The 12,923-nt window shown below is 54.5% G+C and overlaps 2 protein-coding genes across 6 annotated transcripts in view; one reads left to right on the top strand and one right to left on the bottom strand.

Moving 5' to 3' along the window:
* The window catches only part of TBL1X (transducin beta like 1 X-linked), a 213,048-nt gene that overhangs the window by 30,617 nt on the left and 169,508 nt on the right, over positions 1-12,923 (top strand). The window contains exon 1 of one of the 5 annotated variants that reach the window (XM_035725821.1): positions 12,564-12,582. The exons of the other annotated variants lie outside the window; for them this stretch is intronic. The gene's annotated coding sequence lies outside the window, so the exon portion shown is untranslated. Of the gene's footprint in view, positions 1-12,563; positions 12,583-12,923 lie in introns of those variants that run through there. 5 annotated transcript variants of the gene reach the window in all.
* LOC118356507 (putative uncharacterized protein ENSP00000383309) lies at positions 10,466-12,659 on the bottom strand. The gene is made up of 2 exons (XM_035725463.1): positions 12,581-12,659; positions 10,466-12,447 (listed from the first exon to the last, which is right to left on the bottom strand). The coding sequence occupies exons 1-2, from the start codon at positions 12,657-12,659 to the stop codon at positions 10,466-10,468; spliced, it is 2,061 nt and encodes a 686-aa protein (XP_035581356.1).

The following is a 12,923-nucleotide window of genomic DNA, read 5'->3' as shown; positions in this document are numbered from 1 at the left end:
ATTCATTTATAAAACCCTCTGTCTGCCGTGTCTCTACGGACGGTGTCGCAACGGAGGGAGTCTGGGCCGGGGAAGCCTGAACGTTGACTCACCGGCCCTTCGCCGAGCCAGTGTGCAGTGCCTGCTTGCCTGCAGGCATGTCCCACCTCCCTGCTGTGGCTTGCATTTCCCCCTTTCTCCTGATTCCGTCCTCGTTTGAGCCCTGTTTCCTTCTCACCTTGCTTGCTGGAGCCTGGTACTCCACAGTTGGAGACTCAGCTGCGGGGTGAAACGGTGTCCCAGTTACAATGCCCCTAGTCCTGGGAGTGGTAATGTATCACCCCTTATCGTTTATGCTTTGGGATTGGAAAGGGGTGGTGCCGGCTTTGTCAGAACAGAGCAGGGCTGTTGTGTAATAAGATGGAAGGGGGATGGGGTGCCCGTGTGGGTGGCAGGAGAGGGGGCGTTGGATCACTAGAAGTGACCTTTGTTGCCTGCCCTTTCTGCGTCTTCCCTCAGTTCCCCAGAAGCTGGGGGTGTTGACGGGCTGAGTCCACCGCTGTGGGAACGGTCAGCTTCGGAGAGCCACCTCACCTCACCGAGGGGGTATTTCCTCCTCCCCCACCCTCCCCTCCTCCAAGACCGGGGTGACAGGTGCATGACATGACTGGTCCAAGTGGAGTTGTAAGGAACGGCCCGCAGCTGGGAAGGGGTAGAGTCAGAATCTGACGTGGACAGTCCTCCAGCCCCCGGGTGCTTAACTACATTCTGGCACCTCCTGTGCAGTGCTGGCTTCCCGTACAAGGATGACAGCCCATTTCTTGCCCTCTCATCCACCCTTTTTGATGGTTGCTTCCCCCAAGGCTTCGGCATGGGTGAGAACTAGTGAGGGACCCGTCACTAGGCGTGTCTCGCCCGAAGTACCTGGTCTCCCGTACTCGAGAGAAGCTCCACGTTGCCCCGGAAACACCACCACGTACGTTGGAGATGCACGACGCCATGCTGTGTAGTTGCCACGGTATGGGTCCTACTTGTCTATTTTTCGTGGCTGCTTTGCATCTCAAGTTATGTTTGCAGGCTTGACAAGGCCATTCTGGACTAGCTGGGAACCTGACCATATTTTTTTTAGCATTGTTTCTGGGCGAAAAACATTTCTGAGTGAGAAACCAATGAGGATTTGGACTCTGTCCCATTTGTAATTTGAGGCTGCTTTAATTTCAAGCTTTCCTCTTTAAACTTGTTTGTGATGTACGTAGCAGCGAGGCAAAGTAATGTGTTAGCTCTGGTACCTTCCGTGAGTGGCTTGCTTCGTCTGGATGATCTTGCGTTTTCTTGCTTCGCTTCTCAAAAGCGTGCTTCAAGTATGCTCGTGGCTTCTTGCTCTCCTGGCTGGGGAGTGGCATGCGGAGGGGCTCGGGGAGACAAGGGGTTAAACATTAGCTAGAATCGAAAGGCAGCAGTGACAGCCCAGATAATTTTTCATACTAACCTACTTTCAGTGCTGCCAGACCACTGTAGAATGGAAAATCTCTGGTGTCTCCTGTCCTCCTGTGGCGAAGTCTGAGAAAAGTCAGTGAGGAGATGGGCATGTGGCCCTTTGATCTTGGCCTGGGAGATTGCTTGCTTGGAGCAGGAGCTGGATGGGACTTGGTGTTCTTCAGTGAGTGTTCAGGTAGCTGGACTTGATGGATGGGGCCAGTTACCGGAATTGGCCTTCGCCAGCAAGCTGCTTGATCTGTCGCTGGTTTCCATTTCCTAAGCTTTTCTAAACCCTCTCTCCCCACGCCTTTTCATTCACGCACCTACGGAAGACCCAAGCGAAACGCATGACACTTTGATGCCGAGGACCGCCGGACCGGATTTAGGAGCGATCTCTTGAGGGCCTCCTGTTGCGGAATAAGTAGAACATGTCTTTGACCCCTGGAGGGTCTGCGGCAGAGGTGGACAGCACACCAGCAGAGCTGTGGTGTCATTTCCAGTACAGGTGTCACCGGTGCCTGGGCGCGGGGCAGAGGGGAGTTTCCGAGGACTGGCTGAGCACTGAGGAGGGGGCCTGGGGCAGCAGGTGAGGCTGAGGGGCGCCCTCGCCCTCCCGGGAGAACGGCTGCGAAGGAGCGTGTCCTCCAGAGTGACGAGGGAGGTGACGAGGGGCGCGGGAGCCAGGCCTGTGCACGGGGGACGACTTGAGGGGGGGTGGCTCTGGGGAATCTGAGTTTGGTTTTCAGGGTCAGAGCGGTGGGTCTGCAGCGGGTGGGAGATGGGAGACCTGGGGGCAGCGGGCCATCTCCTGGGAGAGGTCCAGCCCCGAAGGTGAGGACATGTCGAAGCAGAATAGCCTTGGGCCTGGAAGCCAGTGTGGGCGAGAGTGTTTCGAGGAGAGACTTGCTGTTTGAGTGGACGTGGACGAGAAGGGAGATGTTTAAGAGAGGTCACGGAGCGGGGAGGGACTGTATTTCTTGCAGGAGGAAAATTGTGCAGGGTTTAGCCTTGGAGACGAGTAGTAGGGAGATTTCTTTTGGAACAGACGGGAAGGCAGTGAACATGTAGAATATTTAGAAGCGGAGAAGACAATGGTTCCTCTGAAAAGTCGGACCAAGAGATGAGCTAACATGAAGGGCCTAGATTTTCTAAGAGAGCGGGGATCCTGACTCGAAGGAAGCTGATGCACGACACCAACTAGGCTCTCCGACTGCACTTTGGGGACAGAGGGTGTGCGTCTGGGGACGTGGTAGCCAATGGCCACGTCTCTTCCTCCTGTTTCATGCCCTCCCTGATCACCACCCCGGCTCAGAATCTGAGTAGCCCGCTAAATTTAATCCACTTTAGATGGGGCTGTCTGTGTAAGAGGTTATTTGAACTATACTTAAGTTTGTTTCTTAAAAACCAGTGGGCCGGGGCATATACCAAGGCAGAGCAGGACTGCATGAGGATGGGTTCACCCTCAGCAGCTGTCCAGTAGAACTTTCTTCCATGATGGAGATGTTGCGTTTCTGCCCTAGAGGGTAGCCTCCATACTTAGTGGGTAGCCGCTACACCTAGTGGATAGCCTCTGTACTTAGTGGATGGCCTCCACACCTAGTGGATAGCCTTCGTACTAAGTGAATAGCCTCCACAGCCCACACTTAGTGATAGCCTCCATACCGAGTGGATAGCTCCATACTAGGGCATAGCATCTCTACCTAGTGGATGGCCTCCACACTAGTTGGTGGCCTCTGCACCTAGTGGGTAGCCTCTACCCAGTGGATAGTCTCATATGGGAGCCACGCGTGGCTATGGTTTGTTTGGGCTTCTGATGGCAAGTTAAGAAGAGGGCTTATACAATGTCTGAGGATAGTCTTGTCAGCAAAGCCTCTGGATGCCATGACTGTGGTAAGGCTGAACGTGACCATGACCAGGTGAGGACAGAGAATTGGTGTGGGGAGAAAAGGTCCAGGGGCTTGTGGCCCCCACAAACCAAAGCTGGGCTCCCTGTATTTCACCCGCTTCTATTTCTTATTACTTGTTAGGTCTTCTGTAAAGTACAGGAGGTTTGGGACTATGGTCTTCTCCTTGTGCTAAGCCAGGGAGGTTGATCTGCACCTTCAGCATCCATTGGGATTTCTGTGCCAAGACTTGTCTCTCCCACACGGCAGGGCGCTGGTGAGGCTGACGTCCTTGGGTATGGGGGGGACGGAAGAGCTCCACGCAGAAACACCTCCTCCACCGGATTCCCACTGCCCAGCTCTGTCGTTGACTAGCGACTCTTACCAAGCCCTCCATCATCTCTGTTGACATTTGAGAAAGGAAAAGATCATCTCAGAGTTTCCATCTGTGAGCAAGGTTTTCTGAACATGTTGAAAACGTGGGTTTAATTTTGTGAGCTCAGCAGGAATTCATGTGGTTTGGGATTGATTGAAAACTGTAGGTTCCGTAGGGAAAGACCACCTCTCACCTCTGAGCGCTGCAGACCCTTTACTCGCCTTTAGGACTGAAAACACAAAGCATGACAAGAAATCAACAGAGCACTTTGCCAGACCTGTTAGCTTATTGCCCTATTTCCGTTTTTTCTCCTGCTCATCACCCATGTTCAAAGGAAAGTCACGTGCACTCTGCCTTGATGCTCTCGTCCCATGCACGCCTTGACCCCAGTGCAGTCTGGTCTGCCCCCACTTGGAAGAAGCCCCTCTTCACAGTTGCCCGTGAACTTGGGATCACGGACCCCCCAGCGCTTCCAGCCCCTCTGCCCCTCCCTGGCACTGTCCTGCCTCTCCCACTCCACTCTCCCTTCACCTGCCTGCTGAGGGACCCCCCCCCCCCCCCCCCCGCCAAAAGCAGCAGGGGCTGAGCAGCCTGCACGGGGGCAAACACTTCAGGGCCCCCACGAGGTGACGCCACGCTCGGACTCCTTTTGCCCAACGCTCTGAACAGTCCGGCTTCCTTGTTTGCCCCGTTCTCGTAGACCAGGGTCCTGAACCCTCTTTTGTCCCTTTAGCTGTCCCTCGAAGCCTCAGAGGCTTGTCAGAATAACATTTTCAAATGCATTTCAAAAAATAGGCTTGCAGGGAAAGTGATTAAAAGTACTGGCATCATGGTATTAAAAGCAAAATTTGTTTGTTGAATAGTAGGAATATGTGTTTTCTCCCCCTCTTCCTTTTTTATTGTGGTAAATTGTAAAGCAACTAAAATTTACCATCTTCACCATTTTCAAGTGTCCAGTTGAGCAGCACGAAGCGTGTTCACGTTGCTGGGCAACCATCCCCACGGCCCCTGTCCAGAACTTCGCGTCTTCCCCAGTGGAAACTGTCCCCAGGAGGTGTGTCTTCCTCCTCCTCTGCCCAGCCCCTGGCACCCAGTGTTCTGCTGCCCGTCTCTATGAATGTGACTCCTCTAGAAGCCTCCTGGAAGTGAAAGCATACAGCATCTGTCCTTTTGGGCCTGGCTTCTTGGCACGAGCAGGATGTCCTCCAGGTTCACCCACGTCATAGGGGTCAGCGTGTCCTTCCTTTTTGAAGCTGAGTAATATTCCACGTGTGTTCAGACCACATTTTGTTTATCCATTCATCTGTGGATAAGACGTCTGAGTTGCTTACACCTTTTGCTACTGTGAGTCGCTTTGCTGTGAGCGTGGGTGTACAAACATCTCTTCATGATCTGCTTTTGCAGTTCTTTAATACAGTCTTTTCAGATATTTTAAATAACACCATGGAGCAGTAGCATTCACTCCCTGTCATTTTGAGTTGTGTTGAGTGTCAGCAGTATTTGAAAATCTCAGCGGGGGGGGGGGGGGGTGCGGGGCGCCTGAGTGGCTCCGTCGGTTAAGCGTCTGCCTTCGGCTTGGGTCATGATCCCAGGGTGCTGGGATCGAGCCCCGCATCGGTCTCCCTGCTCAGTGGGGAGCCTGCTTCTCGCTCTCCTGCTTCCCCTGCTTGTGCTCTCTCCCTCTGTCAAGTAAGTAAATAAAATCTTTGAAAGTCTCGGGTCTGCTGATCCCACGAAGGTCTGTTACCCGCCTTCCTAATGCAATGCCGTAAAGGTTAGTGAAAGTAAAGTTGTCGCCCCCTGCACCTGCCCTCCTAGTTCACTGATGCCCTGGGACTTTGGCCTGTGCGTACGTTCCAGCCAAGTCGGGAGGCTGACTTTCCCAGAGTACACGTGGAGCCTTCTGCCTCTGTCCTAGGGGCCTTCCACTAAGCTCCCAGCCACCGAAAACGCTTGGCTTAGCTGGTGGGTTCTTCCTCCGCACCCGCTCATTTATTCCTTCATTCAGCACACGTTTGGGCAGTGCTGTGTGGTAGGTGCTGCCCCGGTCCCGGGGATACAGCAGCGGACAACACAGACCAGGTTTGTGTTGCCCTGGTGCGCATATCCCAGCCAGAGGCAGACAGAGACGTCCGCGTGTGCACACAGTGGTCATCGGGGGGTTGCAACACTGATCATGAGTGTTCTGGGGAAATGCAGTGGCTGTGAGCCTATGGTAGGGGCGTCTTACTTAGGCACAGGAGGGGACATTTAAGACGGGACCTGAGGGATGAGAAGGAGGGCATGCCTGGCCAAGGAACAGTGTGTGCAAAGCTCCAGAGTGGATGAGCAGAGGGAGAGAGAGAGGGGGGCCAGGGCCCCTTTGCCAGGACTCTGGGGCTGTGTTAAGAAGTCAGCGCTTGTCCTGAGAGTATCGGGTGGCATTGACGGAGAGCAATGACCAGATCTGTACATTGAGGCAGGCTCTGATTGCTCTGTGCGCAGTGACTGGGAGGGCGTCAAAAGAGGAGTGGATTGACTGTCAGAGCCTACTGGAATATTCTAGAAGGGTAGTTACTCGGACCAGGGACCGGGGGGGGGGGTGTTAATTACAGACAAAACTTATTGGGCATTTATTGGATTTCTTGATTTCTATCAATTGCGAGGTACCTTCCCTTTCCTCCCACATTGAAACCCATAACGCATTTATATTCTCGCCTAAAGTGTAGTTATTAAGTCTCTTACTAGATGGAGGTCACAAACTGAACTTGCTTGCTTTTGAATATTGAAAACATTGTCCCTAATTGTTGAGTTAAATGTATGTGTTTGTTTTATTTTTGTATCCTGTGTTATTAGGTGTTTGAGCAGATCTCACAGTAACTGGAAATGTTTAACTGTACGTTGTAACAGCAGAGACTGTAGAGGGGACCCTCTCAACCGCATGTTCCTGTTTTACTAAGCCTTCCCTAGAATACCCAGATAGTATATAATTGTTTAATAAGGCGACGGTTTTGCTGAGATTTACCTTATGGGGTTTTGCTTTTAAAAAAGAAATTATCTGGGTTTTAACGGAAGAATCGTATAGTCTCCTGAGTGGTGTTTTGCCTTTGGTTCCATCCTGTTTAAGAGCTGATTGTGAACTGGAGAAAAATAACCTGTTTTGTCTGTAATAAGAATGTATGTTTGGTATTTAAAGTGTATGTGACACATAAAACAATACCAGCTTGGCTAGCTTTAAATTGTTATGTAAATCAAATCTTTTTTCAAGATTTATTTCTTTATTTTAGAGAGCGAGCGAGAGCTCATGCGCGTGCAGGGTGGGCAGGGGCAGAGGGAGAGCAACTCAAGCAGACTCCCCACTGAGCGTGGAGCCCGACCTGGGGCTGGATCCCACCACCCTGAGATCATGACCTGAGCCGAAATCAGGAGTCAGACACTCAAGCGACTGAGCCACCCAGGCGCCCCACATGAAATCTTTTGATGTATGCATTGCTCTCTGTGTTTTTGCTTATTTGTTTTTGCGTGGAGAAAATAGTTTTTCCCAGAGACGTTTTGGGTTTATTTTTTATTTTTATTTTTTTTTTAAGATTTTATTTATTTGACAGAGGGAGACACAGGGAGAGAGGGAACACAAGCAGGGGGAGTGGGAGAGGGAGAAGCAGGCTTCCCGCAGAGCAGGGAGTCCGATGTGGGGCTCGATCCCAGGACCCTGGGATCATGACCTGAGCTGAAGGCAGACGCTTAACGACTGAGCCACCCAGGCGCCCCGACGTTTTGGGTTTAAACAAGCCTAGTACCGAATGAAGTGCACTATGTCTTAGATTTATTTTTCCTCGTTTTGGCTGAGAGGATTGAAAGCTTAAGCATTTAGTGATGTGCACACACACGGGAACATTCCTGCCTTATTTTCCTTTCTGGTTCTGTTTCCTGTGTAAGAACAAAACTAATGAGCGTGCAGCCTTTAGCCACAGTTAAGAATGATGGGGTGTGTGTGTGTGTGGGAGAGAGAGAGAGAGAGAGAGAGAGAACATAGTCTCTTTGTCAAACCTAGTGACTCCCCCGCCAGAAGTCTGGCTCCATGAGCTTGAGTGAACTTCTCTCTACTCGTTTTGGGGCAGGAGGTGGAGGGGAGTTCAAATAAGCAAACAAAAATAGCAGAATAGATTACATGTCTCTGGGAGATGAAGTGTGCATTTTTCCTTCTGTTTTTGAATCCCGCCTAAGCCTGAAGCTGACTTCAGAAGGAATCAGAGTATGAAGTTGGGGGAGATATCCATGACCCTCGGGTCGGGTCTTTTCCTTTCATTGATGTGGAAACTTAGGGAGGGACGCCCTGGGGTCACTGGAGGCAGGTTCAAAGCCCGGGGCTGTTTCATCGACATCGGGTGGGCAGCCTTTTCCTGTGGACGGCAGGATAGTAGACATTTTAGCCTTTGATGGTGGGGCGGTGTTTCAGGGCCTCCGTTGAACTGTGCCTTGTGCTAAAGCAGCCCTAGACGCTCTATCAACAAATGGGTGTGTGTGGCAGGGTCCCAGGAAAATTCCACTTACGGCCACTGGAATGTGAATTTCCTATAATCTTCATTTCTCTTGAAAGATTATTCCTCTAGATTTCTTCCCCCACCAACCATTTAAAAAACTGTAAGAAAGCCTCCTTAGCCTGTGGGCTGTGTGGAACAGGCAGTGGGCTGGGTTTGGCCAGAGGGCCATAGTCTGCTGCCCTCTGGTCCGCAGAGTGTTGACTGTACAGATTTGTGTTAATAGTTCACGTGGTTCCTGTTTCTTTCTCAGAGCACTCTCTCTCAGTTTTCTAGACATGCATTGTATTTCCTGATCTTGTCCAGAGATGATGGATTTGTTTTTACTCGTGTTCTGGGAGCTGTTTCATTTCTGTGGAGTTCTGTGTTCTATTAATCCGTTGGTCATTGGATTCATTTGTTCAGTGACTACTGGTTTGTAGCTTAATGTGTGCAGGCCCCTGGCTTGGTGGTGGTGAATATCAAGGCCAATGAGAGTTGCTTCCTGTCCTCCTGCAGTTGATAGACTAGTGGGGTGTTTGCAAACCCACAAGGGCACCAAAACGGTGGTTTCCTGGCGATGGGGTGGGGGGCGGGCTACCCTGTTCTGGAGTTTAGAAGGGCCCTCCCAGGGGATGGAACCAGAGAAAGCCGAGACCTGGAGACTGGGGGTGGCTTATCACGGGCCAGGAGCGGGTGAGCCATCCCGGGCAGTGAACCCTAGTTGAGAAAGAGGTGGGGTCCATGCACCCCCTGCCCTGTCTCCATGGTTCAGGTAGAGTCAGAGGTTGGCCAGAGGTCAGATTTTTGAAGACTATGCCCACCTCTGAAGAAGTGGTCCATTTTCTCAGGTACTATAGTTCATTTTTCATGGGACAGAGGGATTATTTACAAAAGAGGACCAGAGACACATTAGCTCATACTTAGTCACCGACCTTACCTGTGCATTAAAAAAAAAAAAAAAAGTTCTTTTTTGATCTTTTGGTTCATTTGTGTCAGGGTCAGCAGACTTTTGTGTAAAAGGCCAGATGGTCCATATTTTGTTCTTTTGGGACCATATGGTATGTGGACACCGTATGGGCAGAGCAACCATTGATTATATGTAAATACATTCACATGGTTGTGCAGCCAATCATCCAGCCCTCCTGATCCTGCCAAATGAAGCTGTGTGTGCATTCAACAACATCTTCCCCATCCCTCCCCCCACAGCCCCTGGCAGCCACCGTTCTGCTTTCTGTCCCTGTGACTTTGATGACTCTAGGGAGTTGAAGGGAGTGGAACCGTACAGTATTTGTCCTTTGTGCCTGGCTTCTTTCACTCATCCTCCTGTTGGCAAGGTTCATCCCCATTGTAGCAGGTGTCAGGGTTTCCTTCCTCCGGTACGGCTGAATCCTACTTCTCTGTGTATGTAGAGGCCACTGAAGAAGCATTTTGGAAAGTAAGTTTCCCTTATTTAGAGCCCCAGTTTGCCAGGAATTCCCCTAGTTGAAGGAAGTCTCAGGAACACACAGGATTTCCCTTTTTGAAGAGCGAGGAGTTCTCCGGAGGGCCTGGAACTCGTGTGAATATGAAATATAAGGGGTAGGGGTGTCGGCATCTTGGCTGAAGGAGGGTGTCTGTCAAGTGCAAGAAGGGGGAGGCTTGAGAACGCTGTCCAGGCCCTCCTCTCAAGAATTCACTCACCTAGCGTTGACTGGTGGTCTCTGGGAAGCGACCCCGCTTCTGAGTGGGTCCCTCAGAGCAGACTCTTGGGATGAGGAGAAGCATGCAGGAAGTGAGGGAGGGGTGCTCTCAGGATCAGCACCTGCTGGGGCTGGGGGAGGCCAGATTGGGCAGGAGAAGCTGGGCTGCCTTGAAGGAACAGGGCCCAAGGGGTGGCCTAGCTGAGCTGTCCTGACTCAAGGCAAGGAGGTCTTTCTCAGCCCCTCCCCCCATTGGGGCCAGAGTTCGGGGGAGCGCAACTCCAAGCACTTGGGGGGGTGGGGAGAATACGCTGAAGGAGGGGGCTTGGCAGCACATGACAGCATTCATTCCCCCGATAAAATAGGTTGCTGACCCATTCCTGGGAAACTGGCACGGAAAAAAAAGGAGTCAAGAAGTTTTGATTGTTTCATCTGTTTATTTATCTTGGAAAACTATTTAAAAATCCGTGTCTGACTTGTTAAAATTAAATCACAAAGGAAGTGCCTGAAGCAAGATTTGATCATGCTCCGTGTCTGGACAAAGTACTCCTGTGGCCCCTTTTTGTAAAGTCAAGTGTTACTAGAAGCAGCCACACCCGATGTCTTCCACTGGGGACCCTGGCTGCTTTGGTCCTTCAAGGCTGCACGCTGCGGGGTCGTAGTAGACGTGGGCCCCACAGAGTCGAAGCTGTTACCTGGCCCATTGGCCGCCTCTGCTCTCTGGTGGCCACAGTCTTCTTCCATCCGAAAGTCAGAGGCAGCCCTTTGACGGGTGATGGCCACGCTCCGCATTTGCCTGCGGTGCTGGAATTCAGGCTTGTGGAAGGAAGGTCCCGGATGCTGCCGGTGATGCTTGCAGAATGCCGGCAGGTGGAAAGCACGGAGTTGGGCCGCTGCGTGGGACGCTTGCAGACGTCCGCAGGTGGAGCGCGTGGAGTCCCAGATGCTGCATGGGACGCTTGTGGGATGTCTGTAGGTGGAGCGCGCGATGTCCGGGACGCTGCGTGTGACGCTGGGGGGACGTCCGCAGGTGGAGTGCGCGGAGCCCGGACGCTGCGTGTGACGCTGGGGGGACGTCCGCAGGTGGAGCGCGCGGAGCCTGGACACTGCATGTGACGCTGGGGGGACGTCCGCAGGTGGAGCGCGCGATGTCCGGGACGCTGCGTGTGACGCTGGGGGGACGTCCGCAGGTGGAGCGCGCGATGTCCGGGACGCTGCGTGTGACGCTGGGGGACGTCCGCAGGTGGAGCGCGCGATGTCCGGGACGCTGCGTGTGACGCTGGGGGACGTCCGCAGGTGGAGCGCGTGGAGTCGGGACGCTGCGTGTGACGCTGGGGGGACGTCCGCAGGTGGAGCGCGCGGAGCCTGGACACTGCGTGTGACGCTGGGGGGACGTCCGCAGGTGGAGCGCGCGATGTCCGGGACGCTGCGTGTGACGCTGGGGGACGTCCGCAGGTGGAGCGCGCGGAGCCCGGATCCTGCGTGTGACGCTGGGGGGACGTCTGCAGGTGGAGCGCGTGGAGTCAGGACGCTGCGTGTGACGCTGGGGGGACGTCCGCAGGTGGAGCGCGTGGAGTCAGGACGCTGCGTGTGACGCTGGGGGACGTCCGCAGGTGGAGCGCGTGGAGTCAGGACGCTGCGTGTGACGCTGGGGGGACGTCTGCAGGTGGAGCGCGCGGAGCCCGGATGCTGCGTGTGACGCTGGTGCGTCGTCCGCAGGTGGAGCGCGCGGAGTCCGGATGCTGCGTGTGACACTGGTGCGTCGTCCGCAGGTGGAGCGCGCGGAGCCCGGATGCTGCGTGTGACGCTGGGGGGACGTCCGCAGGTGGAGCGCGCGGAGCCTGGACACTGCATGTGACGCTGGGGGAACGTCCGCAGGTGGAGCGCGCGATGTCCGGGACGCTGCGTGTGACGCTGGGGGGACGTCCGCAGGTGGAGCGCGCGATGTCCGGGACGCTGCGTGTGACGCTGGGGGACGTCCGCAGGTGGAGCGCGCGATGTCCGGGACGCTGCGTGTGACGCTGGGGGACGTCCGCAGGTGGAGCGCGTGGAGTTGGGACGCTGCGTGTGACGCTGGGGCGACGTCCGCAGGTGGAGCGCGCGGAGCCCGGATCCTGCGTGTGACGTTGGTGCGTCGTCCGCAGGTGGAGCGCGCGATGTCCGGGACGCTGCGTGTGACGTTGCGGGGACGTCCGCAGGTGGAGCGCGCGGAGCCCGGATGCTGCGTGTGACGCTGATGCGTCGTCCGCAGGTGGAGCGCGCGATGTCCGGGACGCTGCGTGTGACGCTGGGGGGACGGCCGCAGGTGGAGCGCGCGGAGTTGGAACATTGCGTGTGACGCTGGGGGGACGTCCACAGGTGGAGCGCGCGGAGTCGGGACATTGCGTGTGACGCTGGGGGGACGTCCGCAGGTGGAGTGTGCCGAGTCGGGACGCTGCGTGTGACGCTGGGGGGACGTCCGCAGGTGGAGCGCGCGGAGTCGGGACATTGCGTGTGACGCTGGGGGGACGTCCGCAGGTGGAGCGCGCGGAGTCGGGACGCTGCGTGTGACGCTGGGGGGACGTCCGCAGGTGGAGTGTGCCGAGTCGGGACGCTGCGTGTGACGCTGGTGGGACGTCTGCAGGTGGAGCGTGCGGGGTCCGGACGCTGTGTGGGACGCTCGCAGGATGCTCGCAGGATGCTCACAGGTGCGGTGCGTGGAGTCGGAACGTGTGTGCAGCGCTCGTAGGATGTCTGTAGGTTCCGGGGTGCAGTGCTGCTCCATGGTGCTAGCCAGGTCTCTCTCTAACGGCGCCAGAGTCCCCCTCGTTTGCGGGGCTGCCTCATGGCACCTGCTCAGGGGGCACTTTGTGCCCTCCAGTGCAATTTGGGCATCGCAGAAAGGGAGTTATGCGGCTCAGGGTGTAAAAACCGGTAGAGAATCTCCATTCCAGATGCGTTCCCTTACCAAAATATGGAAGAACCGGTTCAAGTTTCAAAATACACCACCCTCAGGAATAAACACAACGCACGACAGAAAACTTTTTCT

Source organism: Zalophus californianus, chromosome X (genome assembly GCF_009762305.2).
Source record: "Zalophus californianus isolate mZalCal1 chromosome X, mZalCal1.pri.v2, whole genome shotgun sequence".
Taxonomy (NCBI): Eukaryota; Metazoa; Chordata; class Mammalia; order Carnivora; family Otariidae; genus Zalophus; species Zalophus californianus.
This window is presented reverse-complemented; position numbering and strand designations above follow the sequence as displayed.

Excerpts from the sequence above, each read along its gene's own strand:
- LOC118356507 (XM_035725463.1), bottom strand. The coding sequence starts at position 12,659 with ATGGAGCAGCACTGCACCCCGGAACCTACAGACATCCTACGAGCGCTG. Across the intron at positions 12,448-12,580 it reads CGACTCCACGCACCGCACCT|CGTCACACGCAGCGTCCCGA; the intron begins GTGAGCATCCTG and ends ACGTCCCCCCAG.